The 24559-nt window shown below is 37.8% G+C and overlaps 1 protein-coding gene across 8 annotated transcripts in view; it reads left to right on the forward strand.

Annotated features, from left to right (window-relative positions):
* Positions 1–24559, forward strand: part of TNIK (TRAF2 and NCK interacting kinase) — a 392848-nt gene that overhangs the window by 247589 nt on the left and 120700 nt on the right. For all 8 annotated transcript variants that reach the window (XM_060640743.3, XM_060640735.3, XM_060640736.3 and 5 more), the window contains exons 5-7: positions 14699–14809; positions 18333–18423; positions 20631–20761. In XM_060640743.3, the coding sequence (XP_060496726.1) occupies positions 14699–14809; positions 18333–18423; positions 20631–20761 (333 nt within the window). The remainder of the gene's footprint in view (positions 1–14698; positions 14810–18332; positions 18424–20630; positions 20762–24559) is intronic.

Consider the following 24559-nt stretch of genomic DNA (forward strand, 5'->3'; position numbering starts at 1 on the left):
TGTGGGCCCGTTCAGTGGAAGCCTAGATTTTGCAGTAGACTTCTACTTGACCTACCTCGCTCTCTCTTTCTTGAATCTCTGTTCATTCCATATGTTGCTGCTTGGATTAATTACTCTAAAAATACCCTTTTAACCACTTACCATCTTACTCATTTTCTAGAGCTCTTACTATGTGTCTGACACACAAAATTCTTTAATTAGACAGAATTTACTATATGCCAAATTATATACTAAATTGTGTGAATCCAGCAACTACTATTTCATGGACAGCTAATCAAAGAATCTCAGTTTACTCTCTTAATGCAAAGACATCTGTCTGTAGTCCAGTTGAGAAGATAAAACGTACACAGTGAACAGAATTGGTGACAAAAAGAATATTATAATGTTAGCTCAGAAAAATAACAAGATTTTCATGTATTTTGATAACTGAATACTATAATCTTTGGAAGTGAAAAGAGCTACTGTATATTTTTCCCCCATAAGCCCATCTTTAAATTTAAAATAAAAAAGGTATTTTGGGGTAAATAAACCCACTTTGTATGATCACATTGATTTTATATATTTTTATGTGATTTCTGAAAAAGTTATAGTAATATTTTAATTGTGGCCTCTTAAATGTATAGTAGATATAAATGTGAAAATTAAAAATGTAAAAATAGTAAGAGAAAAAAGCTATAACTGTGTAATACTAAAAAAGATAAACGAGGCCATATATGCAAGGGCATAACCACATAACAGAATTTTGATGGACTTGCCTGTATACATTTTTTTTTTAAGATTCTCATTACAAAAAAACATAAAAAACAAGGTAAAATGCAAGTAACTAATTTAGGAAAAATATTTTATATATGATGAGAAAGAATTTAGTAGCCTTTAGAGAGGAAGAGTTTTTAGAAATAATAATAGAAATAATATGGTATAATAGAAAAATATGGAACTAAAAGAAGGATTGAGTTAAGAATGAGGCAGCAATTAGCAAAGTAAGAATTATCAATTACCTGTAAAGATGTTCTTAAAATATAATCATACCAACAATATAAATGCAAAACAGAACAAGAATTAGATACCATTTTTTAAACTTATAGATTGGCAAAGATTTTTTTTAAATGATATGCCCAGAATGGACACTCATACCCCCTGCTTATAGAAATGAAGATTGGAGGCTACTACTCTTATCTTTACTCAAGGGCATTTGGGATACATACAGATAAACATTCACACACACACACACACACACACACAGATAGATAGATATGCAGGAATGTGTCCTAAATAAATATTTGGGTAACTGTATAAAGATGTATGTAGAAGGTAACCAATAGGGAATTGCTTAAGTAAATCCATTAAAGGACAGTGTGAAAGGACACATCAGCCAGTTACAATGATGTAGATTTATATTTATAGTGCAAAAACATTAACTTATATAATGGGATTTTTTTAAAGCCTTTTAAAAATACTATGATTAGATAAAATACATTTTCATTTTTGGCAAATAAAAAAGGAAGAAAAAGGAAATAAAAGAAAAAATGTATCTATTGTCTATTTAAATGATGGGGATGTCTAGGATACCAATGGTGTCGAAGATATTTGTATCTGGGTAGTATTTTCACTAATTTAACTTTTAAAACATTTTTTTCTTTCTTATGTCTGCTTCTTTTTTCTTCTAAACTTTCTCTTACGTTGAACATCAGAGCCACTTCTGTTTCTTCTTTTTTTAATTGCTCCCCATTGGGCTGTTTTTGCTCCTCAAAGACAGTCAGCAATCTGAGGCAAGGACTGTGTTTGCATCTCTGTGGCCTCAGTGCCAGGAAGGTGCTGAGCATACGAGGCTGATAGAATAATTGGACTGTAAATGAAAATGATTATTATTTCTACAGACCTGGTTGCTAATAATGTCAGTACAAAGCAGATGGCTGCAGGTACTTTGAGAGTTCATTTTATTTGTGGACTAAAAGTTCAACAGGAAGTGATAAGATGATTCAAGTAGGAATATCTCTGTGTTCCTAAAGGACTTCTACGTCATCAAGAATCTAGCTTTTTAGCAATGACCCCATATTGCCATAAGCTTCAGCAGATAACAAGTGGAGAATGATAGCTGTTTTAATGCTGTCTGCAGAGAGTTTTTTTGTTTGGTCAGGGCCCTGGTTCCAAATTAAACGAAAGCATTAATGTAGCTTTGGAACCACCACCTTCAGGAATCACTTGCAATAGTACAAGCTGAGTCACACCCAACTATTTATCACTTCTTCTGTGAGATGGGCCAGATAGGAGAGTTGGTTTTCTTGTGAGAGTGAATTGTTAAAATCTGGATGTTTATTTAGAAATTGGTTGAAAGAAAGAGAGGAGTGGTCAAGCAGGGATTCACTTATTTTTACCCTTTTCCTAATGCTGCAGTTTTTTAAGTTGGAAACAAAATTAGTCGTCTTTTATTTTGCTGGATCCCCAGGAAGTTAATTGACTTTCCCAGGGCCTCAAAGCTCATTAATGGATGAATGCAGAGTCAGAATGCAGGCATCCTGAAATGTGACAATTTAGCTTGGCCTGAAGTTCTGTGAAAGGCACTGGAAGTTTGTTGTTATTGTTTTTAAATAAGCAGACCTGCAGTCCATTTTCCAATAGGCACTGGGAGAAAGCAGGAAGCCCGTTTGCATCTGCATGGCATGAACAGGAGATTTCGTATTCTTGGGAATCAGTTGCTGCCTGCCAGTTCTCACCCTAGCCAGCTGCTCCTCCCACGAAGACAGCTGTGGTTGCTGGGAATCAAGAGTCTGCAAGTGTATATATTCATTTATTCAGTCACCATTCATTTGTTCATCCTACAAATATATATCAAGCACTTGCTAGACGAAAGGGACTCTTGTAGACACTTAGGATATATCCATGAACAAAACTAAAGAAAGCCCCTACTTACATGTAGCTTACACTCCTGCTACAGACCATAGAAAATAAATATAGTTAGTAAGAAAAGTGTAGAGAGGGCTGGAAGCTGACAAGAGCCTAGTAGAGCAGGGAAAGGTTGACGGGGTTGCATCCAGAGGAAGTCCCATTGTAGAAGACTCAAGGAGGCGTGTTCCAAGCCTGGTGGTTTCCAAGAATAACAATGGGAGCAGTGTGATCAGAAACCTGGGAGATGAGACCTGGAGCCACATCATGCAAGGCCTTACCGACCATTGGAAAGATATCAGCTTTTACTCTGAGTGAGGTGGGGGGGCCACTAGAGGGTTTTGAAAGTAGAGGAGGGATGGAATATGAGCCACGTAGTTAAGGGGTCTCTCCCATTTCTGGGTTGAGACTAGACCAGATGGAGGCCAGAGTAGAATCAGGGAGGCCAATTAGGAGACTGTTTTAGCAAGCGAATCCCCTTCCTGAGGTTGGCAAAGGGAGATCTGCAAGTAGTGGTCTCTCCCAAACCCAGGCACCAAGGGAGGGCCAGGCCTTCACATTCCATTTGACCACCTGCAATTAAGTAGGACCCACATTCTGCTTGGAAGACAGAGGGCCTAGCAGGGACCATCCCCACTAGTAATCGTCCATTAGCTTCTGTGTTACCAGGGAAAAAAATACCAAGCCATGAAATGCTTACGAGGATGAGGCCATCTTCTTTTTCTAGTTGTGCTCTTTCTATTTGGTAACAAACTCAGGGGGAACTTGGAAAAGTAAAGGCAGAATAGAAACATAATGGGAAATTAATACCAGAGTACAATGTTGGTGGGACCTTGGTTATAGAATGTGATTGTGTATCATTACTCCAAGGGCTCCGACTCACTAAATTTGAGCCATTCTGTGTTAATAATAACAGTGGCAGATAATATTTATTGCTTGCTTCTCATATGCCAAATTTTATGGTTTTGGGTTTTTTGGGGTTTTTTTGCATTATCATATTATTTCATTAGATCTTTACAACTACTCTATACTTTAGATCTATCATTATCCCCACTTTACCGATAAGGAAATTTGGCTCAGAGAAGTTAAGAAATTTACCCCAGGTCTTACAGCTGGTGAGTGATAAAGCCAGTGTGCTAGCTAACCCCAAGCTCTCTTATGCTAGAATCAAGCCCTTGAGCTTTACATTCTTTTAAGTTGTAAAAAATAATTCTGATATCAAAAGTTGGTGTTCCAAATAGGATTGACGCTTTGGGTTTATTTTGACTTCATCTTTAACCTCCATTCCTCAGTTCCCCAATTTTCAAAGAGGGTAGCAGGACCAGTTAGCTACTAATAAGACTGATGTGGAAGTCTAAGAAATATGCCTTGAGGAGTACCTTAAGACTTTTGGGAATGTTTTAGCAAACAATTGCAAAGATCACAGATAGTTGACTCTTTGGACTAATGGCATTCTGTTAGGATTACATTTATATAAAAATGTTATTGTGAATTATATAGAGACGTAACCTGTAGCAACCAAAGCAGCACTTTTTTAAGAGAGAGAGAGAGAGAGAGAGAGAGCACAAGTGTGAGTGGGGAGGGGCAGCAAGTGAGAATCCCAAGCAGGCTTCATGCTGTCAGCACAGAGCCCAATTTAGGGCTCGAACTCATGAACCATGAGATCATGACGTGAGCCGAAATCAAGAGTCAGATGCTGAACTGACTGAGCCACCCAAGCTTCCCAAAAGCAGCACTTTCTAACATGCATTCCCAGTATCCAGACTACAGGAAATATTCCCCAGTTATTTCTTTTGTTGTGGCTAGAGGTTTTGCACATATCCTACCAGCCAACACATGTGCTGTTTTAGGTGTCTGATTGAATTATAATCTGTGCGAATTCTATCAGTCTTGTTGTAGAGATAAACTCTGGTTTAGTACCAGCTCTTTGAGGAAATACAGCTACTTCTGATAATGGCTAAGTAATTCTCCTTTATCAACCGCTCAGGGCCTGAACCGGAAATCAAAAAAGGGAGCTCTTTCAATAAAGATTCTGATCTCTTGGAAACAAGCAAGCTCTGTCACACAGCACAGCCGTCTCATTCCACCCCATCTCAGTGATGAGAAGCTCTCCATTTTGCTGCACACCATTCGGGCACTGGGACTGAGGGACAAGTACCATCTATTAGGGGTACTAATACTCTAACCTTAGAAGGCAAAATCATACATATTTTGCTGTCTTCTCATACTACCACAATCCCAGGACTAGAATATCTTATAAACAATGATAAATTTTTTTTTTAAATAATATTTATTTTTGAGTAGAGGGAGAGAGAGAGAAAGAGAAAGGGAGGAGCAGAGAGAAAGGGAGACAGAGGATCCTAGCAGGCTCTGTACTGTCAGCACGCTCAGGACTCAAACTCAGGGCTGGAATTCCCCAACGGTGGAGCTGAAGACAGACTCAACTGACTGAGCCACCCAGGCACCCCAAAAGCAATAATATCCGATTAGTTTCCAAAATGTAAGGTGGTCAAGTAAGACAGCAGATTACTGTACTGAAATGTCTCAGTAAGCCATTCATTAGATTGCAACAGTATAGCCTTGCAGAGCTAAGAGTTCAAAAACTATATATGCATTGAGGGGACAAACATTGCCACCGTTGGCTGAAACCTGATCTGGAATCCAGAGACCTGGGTTCTGGTATTGGCAGAGGCAGCATCTCTGACATCTGGTTTCTTCCATATAAAAATGGTAACTTTAGAGTAATAGGCCTGGGTTTTCAAACTGGCAGCCCAGAGGCTAAGTACTGTCTGGGTGAATGTATTTAGTTTTAGTCACATAAGATGGCGGTGTTTTAGTTATGGCAACATTAGAAAAAATCAATTTCTTGCAAAAGTCTGGATTCCTTAAAAAGTTTTGAAAACCAGGATGATTTGAAAATGCTGGGCCTGAAACCCCCAATAGCAGCAGTGTGTTATAACTGTTTGGGGAGCACACGCCTGCTCCAATTTGTACCAGAAATTCCACCACTCCCAGGTGACTTCCATACATGCTAAACTTCACATATTGATGTTAGTTGCCTAGCTCCTGCATAAGATCATCTGTAAATAAGATATTGAGATGAACCAATGAGAGATCCTTTCTAGAATCTGCAGTGATGTTGGCCACAGCCTCCAGACCTAGGTCTGCTAGAGTTTACATTTGCTGTAGCATCTTGCCTGGCAAAAAGATCATGCCCATTGACATTTTTGGTTGTTGTAAAGTATAAATATGAAATGCTGCAGATAGCATTATTAAAAATTCAGCCACCTGTAGCTGAGTCCTTTGAATAATTAATATTTCTCCTTTTTGAGTTCTATGCATCAGAAATGAGGCTTTATTTTTCTTTTCTTTCCTTTTTTAATTTTTTTTGATTGTTTTAATCAGTATTTGTCACTTGTATAACTAAAGAACTCCTTTCTTCATATATATAGAGCCTAGGTCATTTGTCTGGAGAAGTAATTGAATCTTATTATTTGTGAGTAGAAATTTTTGAAAGGCTAACTTTGGTAATTCTAGAAGGAGTGCCTGAAATATTTGGAGGAATGATTGTAAACAGGCTTCCAGTCTCAGAGCTGTCCTATTGCAGGACCTATAGAGATATGTTACTTAGTTACAAACACAGAGTTAAAGTCATACCTAATTTGATACTTTGCAACAGGGCCTGAGATCAGCTTTAAAAGAGCCATTTTTATGAACCGATGGGTGATTCTGTGACAAGAATGTACAAATGATTTCTTCTTTTATCCCAATGAATTTCATTTGAAATGTGCTTAAACTTCTTTTCACCTGAGCAGAAGGAAAACTTATGTGTCCCCAGAGTTATTCTGCCACTGGTCTAAACAAACCTTCTGGTTCCTTTTCTAGATAAATTCTGAACCAAAGTCTGTGTCTCATTAACCTAAATGCTTCTCAAAATCCTCAACTATCAAGCTGCTTAATCATAAATCTTCTGAGGCTAGTATTTTCTCTTCTTTTCCTGTTTTTACTTGTCTGAAAGCTTGCTTTCCCATCCCTTCCCCAAATTCTTCTATTTGGCTGTAACATTCTGACCAGCAGCATTGAGCATTTCTCAACGGCCTTAATAAGGTTAGTTTCTGTGAGCAGAATGGACACGTAATGGTTTACTCCTAACAGGAAAAATTCCCCAGCTGAGCTTGCATACATACTGAGAAACTTGAGCACCAGAAACCAAATACAAGATGCAACTAACTTTGCTTATTCCCTGAATGCTTCTATGCCAACTCTGAGGCTCTCTCTCCCTAGACATGGTAACCATTGAGCCCTTGTAGTGGGCCTATCCTTTACACAGGCTTCTTGTCGCTAAAAGTACCAGTTGGCTCCATATATTCAAACTCCCATTGTCGTTCTCAAGATATAAAGTCGTTCATTATCCAGAAACTATATTGACAAAGTTTGAGAGACTTCACGTCCTTGGGACTCAATTTTTTGTCTTTGCAAAACTTAGAATTTGTAGTTCAAGCACTTGTTCTGAAGTCTAAAAATATAATGTAGAAGGAATTTTTCTTTTCAAATACATGCTAGTTTAAAAATGAATGCATTTCCAAATTTGAAATTCCCACCAGTTTTACTTTACTTTTACCTAAGTTGGCTTAAATGGTAAGCACGTTCATATGTACACCTGCCAATTTCTGTACTTACATACACGTGTATTTTATATTGTGGGACTTTAAACTACCTCTGACAAGTGAGACAGCATTCTATAACAAAGTACTGGTTTTGTTTACACCTTCATAAATCATGCAGATGAGATCTGTGGCTATTCCCAGCCACACATGATAAAAATATCCTGTGCCTTTCTGATGTTTCTGGACCTTCAAGGTCAAGATGCTTATCCTCTGCAGAGCTGTGAATTCTTGGGAGTTTATCTTTCCTACCCATTTCTTGGAATGCCCCTTCAGTTGCTCAGTACAAACTTCTCTCATTTCAATTTTTTTTTTAAGTTTATTTATTTCTTTTGAGAGAGAGAGAGAGGCAGAATCCCAAGCAGAGCCCGATGCGGGTCTTGAACTCATGAACTATGAGATCCTGACCTGAGCCAAAATCAAGAGTCAGTCACTTAACTGGCTGAGCCACCCTGGTGCCCCAGAACTTCTCTCATTTTAGACAGACCTTAAGCATCCTGCTCCCTCATCTTCCTCTCCCTGCCTCTTTCTCCTCCTTTTACTATAAAAGAGAAGGATCTGTTAATAGTTATTCTTGTGAGTGACTGACTAGTGATATGTGAGGGGAACAAGTTGAGGTGTTTGGGGCTAGTGCCTGCAATTCTAAAATATCATAAAGCATTGTTTCTTATATAGGATCTTAAAACCAGTTAACTAGCAGACCAGTGAATACTGTAGGGACCCCAGAAATCATCCTAAGCTTCTTAAGTTGGTTCTGAGGATAAACCTTCTAAAAGTATTTCAGAGGTGATTAGGATTGGAAAGTGCAGGTTAGAAGTGACCACAGGGGTGCCTGGGTGGCTCAGTTGGTTAGGCGTCCAGCTTCAGCTCAGGTCATGATCTCACGTTCATGGGTTCGAACCCCGCATCGGGCTCTGTGCTGACAGCTCAGAGCCTGGAGCCTGCTTCGGATTCTGTGTCTCCCTCTCTCTCTGCTCCTCCCCTGCTCATGCCCTGTCTCTCTCTGTCTCTCAAAAATAAAATAAAACATTAAAAAAATTTTTTTAAAGAAGTGACCACAGCAGGTGACTCCATATTGAAGGCCCCTCCTGATGAGGTGAGCTCAGGGCTGGCTCAGGCAGTGCTTCTGAAATTCCTTCTGGGCTCAGCTGAGACCTAAGACCTTTTGCTTCAATATTGTCCTGGAGAGGGGAAGACAGAGGAGGGCATAATAAGTGCCTCCTCCCCCCACAGCCTCTAAGAGAAAACAAATATAAGACAACTGACAAAAATACATGACAAACAACCATGTAAGTTTTGACATATGTTAGAACTTTGTGTTTTTTTGTTGTTCTTTTTTAAAGGGCACCCGGGTGACTCAGTTGAACATCTGACATCGGCTTAGGTCATGATCTCATGGCTCATGGGTTCCAGCCCTGTGTCGGGCTCTGTGCCAACAGCTCAGAGCCTGGAACCTGCCTTGGATTCAGTGTCTTCCTCTCTCTGCCCCTCCCCCACTCTCGCTCTCTCTCTCAAAAATAAGTAAACATTAAAAACAAACTCTTTGTTTTTAAAAGTTAACCTTTTTAGTGTCGATAACAATAACTACGTGTCCAAATCATCCAGGCAACACTTTCCCCCTTTTATTATTATTATTTTTTTAATGTTTTATTTATTTTTGAGAGAGAGTGACAGAGACAGGGGATGGGCAGAGAGCAGGGGATGGGCAGAGAGAAAGAGAGAGAGAGAGAGAGAAAGAGAGAGAGAGAAAATCTGAAGCAGATTCCAGGCTCCGAGCTGTCAGCACAGAGCCTGATGCAGGGCGTGAACTCATTAACTGTGAGATCATGACCTGAGCCAAAGTCAGAGGCTTAACTAACTGAGCCACCCAGGCACCCCAACCCCTTCCCTCTTAATTGGGTCTCGCTTCACTATATTGTTTCTTAAATATCTAGTCAGTGACACGGTTCCAGGTCCAGGCCCCTTCCTGCCTGAGCTTAGTTCTGTTCTCACCTTCAACCCAGCCTCTCTTCTCTTTTCCCAAGTGACACACAGGTGTATTCTATTTTCTGACCCAGTTATTTCAGTGGTGTGGAAAGAGCATTTCAAATGTACCATTCCTTCTAAACCTTTCCCTCTACCTCTTCAGCCTCAAATAAAAAGATCCGACATCCTGGAATGCACCACTGTTTTTTTCTTGCCATGTGATACAACCTTTAAAAAAAAGCCATGTGTTCTTTGTGCTCTTTTGCTAATAGAGGTTATAGAAATGCATGTGCCCCATGCTCTGTCAGCCATTTGAAGTGGATCTTGGGAAGCTATTGATACCATCTTCCAAGCTGGAAACTCTTCCTGGTTGCTCGTTTTTAAAAATGCAGACAGACCAACAGATAAAAAGTAATAAGTATAGTTTAAGATTTGGGACTGCTAGGACCTTTACACTCATAAACACATTTAGTGTTCACACCAAACATTTTGCTTTATTTTATTTTACTTTATTTTATTTTATTTTATTTTGTTTTGTTTTATTTTATTTTATTTTATTTTATTTTATTTTATTTTATTTTATTTTATTTTATTTTATTGTTTTACGTTGCATTTTATAGTGATGGTGGTGGGGTGCTGAGCCCAGGGTGGTTAGAGAACATACATGCCCAGGGTCACATAACTAGTACTTGAGAGAGCACCATTCTTTCAACATGCTCTGCTTACTTAATGAGTAGATATACCATGGATAAGGCTGCAGACCATTACTAAGCTTCATTTCTAAGTGAATAAGGAAAAGGGAATTGAGGAAATGGCGTATTAATGAATCAGTAGCTGCAAATCACCAAGCCCAGCACCCGGCACATGGCAAATTCTCAGTTAATGTTAGCAAGTATTGTTGCCCCAGTGTCAACTCTTCAAGAACTTTCTTTGGGGGAAAATATTAATGATCCATTATTTCTTGCTTGTGAGATGTGAAGTTATTGACTTATTGCTGCTGGGCTTGGCATGTTGAGCCCTGTTTCTGTTTATTAATGTGATGAGGTTACTTGTGATGAGGGAGGGTCCCTGCTGCGTGGTGGCAGTAATTATCAGTGTCACTGTGTGGCTGCAGGAACCAGTTGCTAGCAAATGCTGGTTTCTTCCTTTCTTTCTCTCTTTTTTAAAAAAATCCCATTACATAATTTAACAATCATTTCATTCCATAGTGAGATGAAAAGAATTCAGCAGCCTTCAGCTAGAGCTGAATAGCGAAGCAAATTATAGAAATCACTGACATTAGTGCCTGGCTAGAGCAGGATTGTTTCCTACTGAATATTTGAAAGTATTTTGTCCAATCTAATTTTAAAAGACTAGAGTCACTGGGCTTCCACTGCTTTCCCTGGGAACTATAATTTCGTGGCCTAATAGAGCTCAGCAGTGGGACATTTTCTCCTGCTGATATGGGAGCAATGGAAGGATTCATAGGAGGTCTGGTCACTGTGTTTGTCAAAATGAGATTTGAGAAGAGAAAGGAGCACAAACATATTCAGCTCACTTGAGAAAATATTTCAACCCAAGGATGTTTCTTCAGTCTATCCTGCCACCATTGAACCATGGTTTGCTACACAATGGGATTTTTCTTTAACTTTGTATTGTAGAGAATCCCCCAAATACACAATAGTAAAGAGAACAATATAATGGACACTCGTATGCGCAACACTAGTCCCCAAACCATCAATCATTGACCAATCCTGCCCATCCATATGCTTACCCACTTCTTCCCTTCTATTATTTTGAAACATATCTTTTCATTATATCTCTTTTTCTAAGTTCTGATAAAAATATATAACATAAAATTTAACATTTTAACCATTTTAAAATATATAATTTAGTGGCATTAAGTACATAGTATTGTCCAACCATTACCACTATCTAGTTCCAGAACTTTGTCATGACTCCAAAAGGAAACCATTGGCAACCACTAATCTTTTTGTTTCTAGGGATTTGCCTAGTCTGGATATTTCATATAAGTGGGTTTATACAATATAGAGCCTTTTTGGTCCTTCTCTCAATTAGTATAATCTTTTCAAGATTCAGCCATGTTGTATCAGGCATCAGTACTTCTTTCCTTTTCATAGCAAAATAATACTTTATTATAGGATATACCACATTTTGTTTATTCATCCAATGGTGGACATTTTTGTTACTTCCACCTTTTGTCTATTGTGAATAGTGCTGCTTTGGACATTCTGATGCAAGTTTTTGTTTGAATACTTGGTTTTCAATTCTTTTGAGTATATACCTAGAATTGGAATTACTAGGTCATATGGCAATGCTATGTTAACTTAATGTGTGTGGAACCATTAAACTGTTTGTGACTGCAACATTTTACATTCCCTCCAGCTGTATATGAGGGCTCCAATTTCTCACATCCTTGCCAACATTTGTTATTTTCTGACTTATTAAAAAAATTATAACCATCCTAGTGGGTATAGAGTGGTATCTTATTGTTTTGCTTTACAACTTCCTAATGACTGTTGATGATAAACATCTTGGCATGTGATTGCAGGTTATTTGTATATCTTCTTTGAAGAAATGTCTATTCAAGTGTTTTGCCCATTTTTAAATTATGTTGTTTATTTTTTTGTTGTTGATCTGTTCTTTATATATTCTGGATACTAGACTCTTATTAGATATATGATTTACAAATACTTTTCCCATTCTGGGAGTTTTCTTTTCACTCTCTTGTTCATATCCTTTGATGCATAGAAGTTTTTAATTTTAATGTAATCCAATTTATCTGTGTTTTCTTTTGTTGTTTGTGCTTTTATTGTCATAGCTAGAAACCATTGCCAAGTCCAAGGTCATGGAAATTTACCCCTGTATTCTCTCCTCAGAGTTTTATAGTTTTAGTTCTTATATTTAGGTCTTTGATCCATTTTGAGATAATTTTTGTATAGTATGAGGTCAGGGTTCAACATCATTCTTTTACATGTGGATATTCAGTTGTCCCAGCAGCATTTATAGAAAAGACCATCATATCATTTTATCCATAATATTTCAGTATGTTTCACTAAAAGATAAGAATTTTTTACATAACAACAGTACCATTATCACACTTTAAAAAAAAACTCATATTTCCTTAGTATCATCAAATATCTAGTCTGTATGCAAAGCTTTAATTGCCTCAACAATTTTAACAGCTTTTTAAAAAAAATCATATTTAGATAAGTTGCATCCTTTGCACATTGTTGGTGTATCTTTTTTAATGGTTTTAAGTCTATAGATATCCCCTCCATCTCCTTTTTACCTTCTTGCAATTTATTTGTTAAAGCAAATGGGTCATTTGCCCTATGGAGTTTTCTATTCTAGGTTTTCTTGATTGTGTCCCCATGAGGTAACATGTTCCTCAGTACTCTGAATTTTTTGTAATTTGGCAGTTGGAACTAAACACTTGATCAGATTCTCGGTTTTTTGTTTGTTTACTGTTGTTTGTTTTTGGCAAGGCTACTTCTTAGGTGATGTTGTTATTCTAATCAAGAGGCAAATCCTGTCTGGTTACTTCTTATTTATTTATTTATTTATTTATTTATTTATTTATTTTAGTGTTAGCAGCCATTGATAATCAGTGCTTAAATTTTTTATTTAGGAGCTATGAAATAGTAATATTCTAATTCTCTTATGTCCTCTTCATTTATTGCATGGAATGCCTGCTGTTTATGAAAAGAAAATTTACCTCTTAACTACTTAATTATCCAGTGGTAAAACTTGTCTAAGATTGGCAGTATAAACTCTTGATTCTTTCCCTTTATTTACCAGTCTCAAAATAAGACAGAGCCAGTTATATATATTCTTTTTGAGGGTTGTTTATTAATGCATTTAGTTAGGCACATTTAATGTGTTTCAAGCCGTTGCAGGTGTTACTTTTATTGATGCTCAAATCATCCCATAGTTGGCCAGTGAGACCCTCTTCAAGTTGATTCTTGAGTTCTTTCTAACATGATCTTGTGGTCTCCTATAGCTTCCTGGCTATCATATATGACAACTCTGCAACTCTTTTTAGGTTGCAGTGTGAGCTACTATGGCACTTCTCAAATTTCCTTACAGAAACTTCTAATAGGTCTCTTTACTTCCCTTGGCAGTCTGGAGAAGATGGTAGCATTTCCTGCCATTTGTGGAATCATAAGACAAGTCAGAAGACGCACTGGAAACTCATTCATGAAACTCATTTCAGAGTTTTACTGAGTTTCTATTAGGCAACCATGGTGTTGATGTTGGGAATGGACATTTGGACAAAGCCAAAACCGTCAATGTGATTTCTTATGGATCCATTTTAGTTCTGTTTCTAGTGTCTAGTCAGAGATTGATTGCTAGTTATTCTGAATTCTTTTCATATAATTACAAAAAATATATAAGTACTTAATAAGATGACATTTGTAGAAGACCTCTTTAAGTTTTAAGAAAAGGGAGAAAATATGGAAATGGATATGTTTCCTCAACCTAGAAAATGAGTGTAAAATCAGATGGATTGTTTTCCCTCTTCTAGTCTTTATTTCCCTATTAAATAAGGGAGAGGATTATTTTCTGCCTATTCGATAAAGTTGCTGAGTGCTGTAATGAATTTATATTTATAGAGAACTTGAAGCTTTTTGGATGAAAGGTGCTAAATTAAGGCTTATTGTTTATCGAATTTATTTGATGTGTCTAACCTCCCGGGAACATTTGCTGAAGTTAATTAAAAACAGATAGTCTGCACTCTGACAGCTTACAGTGCCACTTACAAACCAATAGCATAAACAGCCTACACTTTATTGTCCTAATGTTGGACTGCCTAGAAAACCATAGCTCTTTCAGACAGGAGAATGATCCGCTTTTGTAGGAGAGATGAGATCAATTGCTGGATAAAACTGCAGAGATATTCTCAAATACATCTGCCCTTGTTTTTAAAAATACTTAGAATATGGAGATTTTCCTCAATTTCCAACTATAATTTTCAGATTGGAAAATTAAAAATAATCTTTCTTTTCCATCATTTTGGAAAGAAATTAAGATATAGGTTTATGTTTTATATATTGTCTTACGATCACTTGTTCCTTACAGGAATGGCATTCTAAAGCAGCCAACTGGAATGACTTATGCTGTCTTAACCCAGTGGAAGCTGTGAAGTATAATTATAATTATGGTATGTTTGCTTCCTTTGCCAGTTGGTGATGGAGTTTTGTGGTGCTGGCTCTGTCACTGACCTGATCAAGAACACAAAAGGTAACACGTTGAAGGAAGAGTGGATCGCGTACATCTGCAGGGAGATCTTACGAGTAAGTGACAACATGGAGTATCTTGGGAGGTGTTGAACTTTGTACCAACCTTCCACTGACATTCACAAAAGTATTGTAGACCTTTCTAAAGCTTTATTCTAACAATGATGGCAGTGGTGGTGGTTTTGTGGTCTGCTCCAATAGAAGGGAGAGTCATTCTGATCAGGCCATGTGAACTCTCATTTGGGGGGTTAACATTGGTTGACTTTCCTTAACCATTTCCAATGGTGTTTTCAATTAGAAATATGATTTTAGATCATAGAGATAAGGTTTCACTTAGGAAATGAATTTTTTAGAGCTTTTTCGATTACTTGAATTTTCCATTTATGAAAATAGTTTACGAATTGCATGACATTAACCATTCCAGCATTTATAACCTCGTCTAACTGATTTTAAATGAAAAAAAAAAAAATTCTTTGAGATGTTGTCACTTAAATCAATCAAAATATCTGGATAAAACTATGTATATTTGTCCAGTTTTGCCCACTAATCTCAGTCAGGCAATCTGGACAATAGTATCATATGTACTGAGCTCAATTCAGGAAGAAGGTAACTGGTCAGGGTTCAGTCAGACTAGTTTATTTATCTCTTGCTAGTAATATGGAGTCTATTGTACGTTTACTGAGCATTATTACTAGATCTGCTTCACAATCATAATTTATTTATAAGCTCTGCCTTCTTAATCTAAGGGAATAAAAGTTAAAACTATTTTCATGATGTGCCCAAGATACACTTTTGAGAGACAGATTATGTGCTGTGAATGGATGGATGGGTGGGTGGATAGAAGGCATTAAGAAATTGAAACCACATTAGGAGAAAGAAAGGAAGGAAGAAAGGAAGAAAGGAAGAAAGGAAGAAAGAAAATGGACCCATAAAAATAACATTTGTAATAGCATATACTTAGAAATAAATTTATAGAAAGATGTGAATGACTTATACACTGTAAACTACAAAATATTAGTGAGAGAAATTAAAGAAGACTTTAATAAATGGAGGTATATACCATTTCACAGATAAGAATATTGAATATTGTAAAGATGTTATTTCTTACCGGTTTGATCCGTGGTTTCATTGAACTCCCTATCAAAATTTCTCTAGGTGTATCTGTGGATATTTACAAGCTTTATTTTTTAAACAATTACTTATTTATTTTGAGAGAGAGAGAGAGAGAGTGCAAGCAAGGAAGGTGCAGAGAGAGAGAGAGAATCCCAAATAAGGTCTGAGCTGTCAGTGCAGAGGCCAACGTGGGGCTCGAAACCACGAATCATGAGATCATGACCTGGGCCGAAATTAAGAGTCAGACGGTCAACTGACTGAGCCACCCAGGCACCCCTTGACAAGCTGAATTTTAAAACATTAAATGGAAATGCAAAGTGCCAAGAATAGCCAAGGCAATCTTGAAGAAGAAGAACAAAGCTGAACGAGTTATGGTGCCAATTATCAAGACTTATTATGAAGCTACTGAGTAGATAAGACAGAATGAGGTATCGTCACACAAATACACAGATGGCCAAAGGAACAGGATAAATATTCAGAAACAGATGCACTTCATATGGACCCCTGATTTATGACAAAGAAAGTGCTGCAGTGCATGGGGGAAGGGTGCCCTTATCAGTAAATAGTGCTTGGTTAATTGAATAGTCGTGTGGAAACATGTAACTTGATACCTACTTTATATCCTGCTTAAAAATTAATTCCACCTGGATTAGAGACATAAAGGTGAAAAACACAAAAAATAAAGCTCTTAAGAGCAAACATAGGATAAGCTCTCCATGGCTTGGGGTGGGCAAAAGAACACAAAACAAAATTTGAGTGGGATACAAGGAGGTATGGCTGCTGCTGTCCTTCAAATCTGACATTTATTTTCAAAGATCGAGGTGCCTTTTTGTCAACTTCATTTGAATTTCTGACTTACAATTTTACTCATTTAGAGAAAGCACGAAAAGTTATTTAGTCTTCGAGACCACCCAGTGGTGCCAAGAATCTGTTGGGTCTTCAGGGCTGGTTCTGCAATATACCTTTCTGTGCTGCTGGGGAACCCTGGGGATCCACCATGTGCTCTCCAGGGTTCTGAAAACAGCAGGATCATCACCTGATGATTCTCCCTCAATGCTCGGGTAGAATGTGTGAAAACTGTTTTCTTCCTTCTTCCAATACGTTCTCCCAAAAGGTACTGGCATTTGAGATAAGGTGACTCATTGGAAGAGACACTCAATCACAAGAAGTTTCAGAGATAACCCTCCATGCATCATACGATGTCATAAAATATGGCATTTGGCTCACTTGTGTGCTCTGGTACCTGCTTCCAAAAGCTCTGGTAGTGAAGGAGGCCAAGGGATCTTCAGTCCCTCTTTTAAGAATTCATGGGATGTTAAGATGCTGTAAAACATTTTAATCTGCTTGATGTCCACCTTGAGCTAACCTGACTAGATAAGAAAGGTAATTTTTTAGCACCTGAGCTAGTGCTTCAAACTCTCATGGTTTATGTTTACTGATATTCCTGAACATACACATTGATCTTTTTGAACATCCATATTCTTCTGATGAGTCTTTTCAACAAGGGAATTCAGATATTTAGAATTTTTTTATGTCAACTTCATTTTTCATACCAGGGTTTTGTCATTATGCAGGAAAATTAAAAAGACAGAAAAGTATAAATAATAAAATGGCAATACCTGAGTATAAATACCTTGGATGAGCAAGTGTTGGCATAACATAATTTGCTTTAAGACACCAATTTCAGATTATTTTAGGTTATGCTTTGTCTGACTTAGAGCAAGTCTGTAGATTTTTAGAACTCAGACCACAGAGAAGCCAAAGTGAGAGTAACTCATGGAGAAAGGGAACACAATCAGGTTTGGATGCCACCACATAATTATTTCATATAATGAACACAAAGTCATAAATATCATAAAGCACTAAAGATGACAGCTATGAATGCCAAACAAAGGAAAGGGAAATTGCTGTTTTCTTTTTTTAATGTGAGGCACTTTAGCTAAAGGCAATGGGAAATTTCTTGTCTGGATTGAGAAATATTTCATTGTGCTTAGTTAAAATTATACACTATAATGTAACTTTTAAGTTTTGAATTCAGATATTGATTTAAAAAACAAACTGGAGTACTTAGTTAAATCAGGTTAGTTTTCTGTAAGAGACTCTAGACTCTGTTACAAACCAGCACATGCAGTCAGCCCTCACTTTTCTCAGTACCATCAGCCGAAACTCGTGCATGCCAGAGCCACATCATTGTCCACTTGGGTCCATGCTACCTGAGATCAATGCTGATATGCAAGCAGTTCATTAATACAGCACCGGGCGTTGCAAAGACTGCTTCTGTATTTTAGTTTATATTGATCAGTTGCCTAGTTTAGAACAGCACTGTACACATATGAAAGATGTGAGTCTGATAACAAAAGTCTCTCTGGGTGAGTTCACATCTTTTTTGGATCACTGACAACCCAGCTAGTTTATTTGCATCTTGGCTTCTGTCCTGTTAACCCTTTTCAACTCTCTGTTACTCCAGGGGCTGAGTCATCTGCACCAGCATAAAGTGATTCATCGAGATATTAAAGGGCAGAATGTCTTGCTGACTGAGAATGCAGAAGTTAAACTAGGTAAGAACAAGATCCAGTGAGCCTAGGAATTGAGGGAACTGATACGATTATTTCAACAGCTGATTGTTTTTCCATTTTGTTTTGTTTTTAATGAATATAAATTTGTCACTCACTGTGAATTTGGAGGTCAGTGTACTACAGAACGAAGAGGAAAATGTTTCTTTGTCTGTTTCAAAACATTTTCTAAAAGTGCTTGAGTGAATTGGTATACAATATAGCAGACAGAACCATTTGCTTAATCAATACGTAGAAAAAAATTCAGATTCTTAAAAAATTTTTTTAATGTTTATTCATTTTTGAGAGAGAGAATGAGACAGTGAGTGGGGGGAGGGGCAGAGAGAGAGGGAGACACAGAATCCAAAGCAGGCTCCAGGGTCTGACATGTCAGCACAGAGCCCGAGGCGGAGCTCGAACCCACAAACTGTGAGATCTTGACCTAAGCCTAAGTCAGACACTTAACTGACTGAGCCACCCAGGTGCCCCCCAAAATGAGGTTTTTTTTAAGCAAAACCCTTTAGATTAGAAGTGACTGACCTTGAAATGGTTTCCTGTATCTTACCATTTTGTTGACTTTGTTGCTGCTATAACAGAAAGTGATGACCCATTTGTTTACTGAAAAATATCCTGTCAGACACATTTAGAATAATGAATTCCTGCTATATTCCCATATGTTTTACATTATATTTTCATCGACTTCATTATTACCTAGGGCACGTGCACAAAATGGGTGTTCAGTATTCTCCTTTGTATGCATGCTGGATATCCTACTTCCACTTGCCAGAGTTATCTGTGAGGCAACCCTTCTCCTTGGTGCTTCTTTCCAACAATCTGGTGGGAAGAGAAGGTAGAGAATCTCCACATGCATTTGCCTGCTTGGCGTCTATGAGTAAGGGCATGGATTGACAGCTATCTCTAGGATATGCAATTTGTCATCTAGAAAGGAGGTATTGCCCATATGATTGTTTATTTTCAAAGAGATTGAAATATCTCCTGTGTTTATATCCTAAACATTTGTTCTTGCCTCTTTGTTAAAATACATAATTTCCATTTTTTCTTAGTTAGCATTTGGGGCCAAACTTTCATCTTGTGAGTAATTCCCGCTTAAAACAAAAGCATACATTTCGTAGGCAGGGTGTGTGTGTGTGTGTGTGTGTGCGCGTGTGTGTGTGTGTGTGTGTGTGTGTGTACACACGTGCGTGCATGTACATATGTTTGTGTATACTGGCTAGATAATGTATCCTCAGAATATTCACTCATCATTAATCAACAGTCACTTGTTGAGAGAATATTATGTCAGGCCCTGTACACAACACTCTTCCATAGTTTCTCTCACTTTGCCATCATAGCAACTCTATGTAAATACCATCACCCTCATTTTATAAATTTGGAAACTGAAGCCTAAAGAGGTTGATCTGCTAGCACTAGGTGACATCACTAGTAAGTGGCAGAAATGGGATGCAAACTTAGGCAGTCTGACTCTAGAAACTTGGCTCATAACCACTTCCTTTGTATCCTCTAAGTATTCTCTTTTATGGCAAACAAGCTTGCTTTTTATTCAACACCTGTTTTTGGTCCCTACAGACCCTTGGTTTAACCAAATACAGCATTTTGTGCTTTCCTCATTGGTATACTTTATCCATTTATACACAGAGTTTAAAAATAAACATTCACAATTGCTAAAAGGAAGAAGCAACCCAAGTTGCCCATCAGCAGGTGAATGGATAAACACAGTGTGGCACCTGCATACGATGGGATATTATTGAGCCTTAAAAAGTTAGGAAATTCTGACACATGCGGATTAACCTTGATGACATTATGCTTATTGACATAAGCCAGTCACAAAAAGACAAATACTGTATGACTCCACTTATATGAGGTACCAACAGTAGTCCAGATTTACAGAGGCAGAAAGTAGAATGGTGCTTGCCAGGGGCAGGGGTGGGGAGCGGGGAGGAGAGAATGAGGAGTTATTGTTTAATGAGTACAGAGTTTCAGTTTGGGAAGACAGAAAAGTTCTGGAAGCAGATGGTGGGGATGGTTGCACAACAATGTGAATGTATTTAATGACACAGAACTGTACGCTTAAAAATGATTAAAATTGTGAATTCTATGTTGGGTTTATTTTGCCACAGTAAAAAAAAAAATGCACATTCATTTTATCACCATATAAGGACATTGACTTCATGCATCTGTCTTCTCTTAAATAGTGGACTTTGGAGTCAGTGCCCAGCTTGATCGAACAGTGGGCAGGAGAAATACCTTCATTGGGACCCCTTATTGGATGGCACCAGAAGTTATTGCCTGTGATGAAAACCCAGATGCCACATATGATTTCAAGGTATGACTTCTTCATTGTTTCAAAACTATGTCTCACATCCTGCCCTGAATCTTGCAGTGGGAGAATTCTCATGTGCCTTTGGGTTTAGAATTTATATAATCCTGGGTTTACGATTTATGTAATCCAAAGGGAGAACTGAAAAGCATTATTTGAATTTAAAATGGTAAGACATTCAAGTGAGAATCTTTTTCATGAATTGACCCATTATATCTGGTTGCTTATTTGTAAAAAATGTTGAAACCATTTTCTATATTCTCTTGAACTTAGTCTGGTTTCTTATTAGAAAATAGATTTCTTCTGGAAGCGTTGAATCAATAGATTGTACACCTGAAACTAATAATATTCTGCATGTTAACCAACTGGAACTTAAATTAAAACTTTGAAAAAACAATAGATTTCTATTTTGATTAATGTTTAAACTTTTGGCGAAGGATATATATGCTGAGAGCTTTTTATGCTAAAAGAGGCCAATGTGTTGTCTTGGGTCTTTTCTGATTAAAAATAGACTTCCTCGTTTCTCCATTGCTCAAAGTTTAATTTTTGAGGTTTCTTTTCAATGAGAGAGAATGAAGTGGGGTGTTGGTAGCTACCTTATGGTATTTCTGTAGCCTGTTGTAGTGTTCCATTGAAATTCGATTGGTGGCTTGTTACCTTGTATCATAAACTGGCAATTTGCTCATGAATTCAAAGCAGTGTTTAACTAGATGGTGGTAGTTGTGCCCTTCTTCAAGAAGCCTCCCTCTTTTCCATTATGCTAGCCAGTAATAAAACATAATTTGGGGTTACTATCCCATTGACAGCTGCAATGTCAGGTGACATTATTGTCATGAATTGTGGCTGAAAGTTGAAATATTAAAATTGGAGGCAAATGGAATGTAGGAACTGTGAGTTTTCAGACGGGGAAATAGATGAAGAGATACCCTGTGGCCTTTGTGTAGACCACAGGAAAACCTTGGGCAAAACCTGACACTACTGAGGCTGGTTTCACAGGTGCACGGACTTTTCACGCAAGGACTTTAGTAGTCAGCTCCAAATACCCTTCTCTTGAAGATGGGAAACTGAGGCCGGAGGTCTTGGCAAGTATACCCCCAAGTTAGTGGGCTTCTCAGAGTTGGGGCTTGAGCCCCCATCTTGCAAATCTCTTTTCAGTATATTACCAATATATTACCCTGCTCCTCTATGATGTGCTCTTATATAAATCTCCAATTTACCAACAAAACAGCTTCTGAAGAGTATATTTGAAGAATTCCTCTTTTAAAGAACATTTTTAGTTCTCCACATGTGGGGTTATTATTGAAATCAGGTCACAAAGATGCCAACATTGCAATGTCTTTGGGACCCAGTATCGTAGGGCATGGACGAAATTATTTGCCTCTTTGGAGAAATGCAAGCTGAAAGTCTAAAACCAAAATAATCTCCTGTACATTTCTTCCTTCTTTCAAAGTTAGGCACTGTAATAACCTGACAACAATCTGTCTGAAAACAGCTGCCAAGTTAAAAATTAATCTCTTGCCAAAATAAATGTCATTTATTTAAACTGCTAATGATAAGCACATTTAAATAATTTAATTTGCAAATCCCTTCAGAGGAGCCACTACAAAATATATGTCCCAGGCCAGATATGTGTATCATAATTTTCTATAAGCAATTCTTCAAACAGTAGTTATACTTAACAAGTGCTAACTAGACTACTTCTGGGCCACAGATAGTTTAAACTACTTTATAACATACCATAGAGAATCAGGGTGTTTCAAACTTTTACCCTTGGCTTAGCCTTTTAAGTATTTTGGGTAGTTGTTCTGTATGTGGCATTTATTTTCTGTGACATAAAATAGATCCCTGTGACTTCACTGTTTTCAATAATGTAGAAGAGGACTTCCTTCTGGCAAAGCCAAAGCTTAGAATTAAACCGATATTCTGGTCCTCTTTCCTCAGAGTAAGGCTAAGGAATATAGTTTGGAATCAGCAAAAGACTTTTGAGCCCAATGCATAATTCTAGGTGTGGACACAGCCTGGTGTATGAGTAACCACAGGGGGATCATGCTGCAGAAGGTGATTTCAGAGATACTGGAAAGTCCATGTGACTATTAAAGTATTAATGTATCCTGAAACATTAATAAAGTTAAGACTAATTTCTGTGTCTTTTATTAAAAAATAAGGAATCCTGATGAGGAACAGGTTCACTATATTAGTCATTTAGACCTTAGTGAGAATTAATTCATCAGGACTATTATAATGCAGGTGGTACAAAAGGAGGAAGAAGCCGCGGCAAGAACATGAGCCTCCCCGGTCATTGTCAGAGGTACAAGAAGGATCATGACTAAAGGGTTAAGTTAGGAAAACTGGGCAAAAAGGAAGGCTTGAGCGTTCTTTGAAGATTTATTTCAACCATTTCACACTTTTACAGTGGACTAGAGAAGCAGTGATTCTGTAAATATAATCTTTCTCCTTCTTTCTTGGCACCAGATTGTATCCTTTTTTTCTCTTCACCATTCTTAGGTATGTAGTCTGTCACCAGGAGACAACGTGACAATATGTTGCCTTTCAAAACCATTTCTTCATTCACTCAGCACATATTTATTAAATACCCACCACCTGTAAAGAATTAACTAAGCTGGGTCTGTACATGCAGTTTTCGACACATAAAGTTAGTTTGCAACCCCATCAAGGTTCAGGCGTTCAGTACTGTGCATCTGGTAGTCCGTTTGACCCAGCTGTGTATTCCAACCTCAGAAACTTATGTCGACACTTTGGGCTCTAATGTGCTATCGATACTTTCCACCTAGGGGTATGTTTGGAACAAAAGATGACTTGAAAGCCACTAGGCTTTATTAGATGTCACAGGGGCCTTCCTTTAAAATAAAGACAGGGGCGCCTGGGTGGCTCAGTCGGTTAAGCGGCCGACTTTGGCTCAGGTCATGATCTCGCGGTCCGTGAGTTCAAGCCCCGCGTCGGGCTCTGTGCTGACAGCTCAGAGCCTGGAGCCTGTTTCAGATTCTGTGTCTCCCTCTCTCTGACCCTCCCCCGTTCATGCTCTGTCTCTCTCTGTCTCAAAAATAAACAAACGTTAAAAAAAAAAATTAAAATAAAGACAAAACTGGGGCACCTGAGTGGCTCTGTCGGTTAAGCATCCGACTCTTGGTTTCAGCTCAGGTCATGATCTCACAGTTAGTGAGTTCGAGCCCCACATCAGGCTCTGTGCTGGCAGCACAGCCTGCTTGGGATCCTCTCTCTCCTTCTCTCTCTGCCCCTCCCCTGCTCGTGCTCTCTCTCTCTCTCTCTCTCTCAACATAAAAATAAATAAATAAATGAGCTTTAAAAAAAATGAAATGAAATGAAAACAAAATGTAAGAGAATAGTTTTGTTTTATTGTTTTATTATTTATAGATTACCATCTACTATCTGTCTAAGATATGTTTAAAGACTGCTGTAAATTTTTCTAAAACTACAGCAACTCAAGAAAATAAAGGCCTCTGTAGAAAAGTAGTCTGAAGAGCTCATGGTTTTCTTTGCAATCTAGTTTTGTCTGATATCTATCAGGCACAGTAAGTAACTGATTGAAAATAACCCCTATTCGAAGGAGGAGTACCAGAATCTCATATGCCTGGTGTGTTCACTTTCCCCCTAGAGGCCCTTTCTTTCTTGTTTTCAGAAATTCTGTCAAAACACTTCAAGCAAAAGGAAAGGTTTCATTTCTCTGATAAGTATGTAGGGCAATAATGGAAGCTTTCTCATTTAATAATAAGCATTCAAAAGATTTAAAATTAATAAAACGGTTCAAACTTCCTAAGCTGTTTA

The sequence above is a fragment of the Panthera onca genome, chromosome C2 (genome assembly GCF_046562875.1).
Source record: "Panthera onca isolate mPanOnc1 chromosome C2, mPanOnc1 haplotype 2, whole genome shotgun sequence".
In the NCBI taxonomy this organism is placed as follows: domain Eukaryota; kingdom Metazoa; phylum Chordata; class Mammalia; order Carnivora; family Felidae; genus Panthera; species Panthera onca.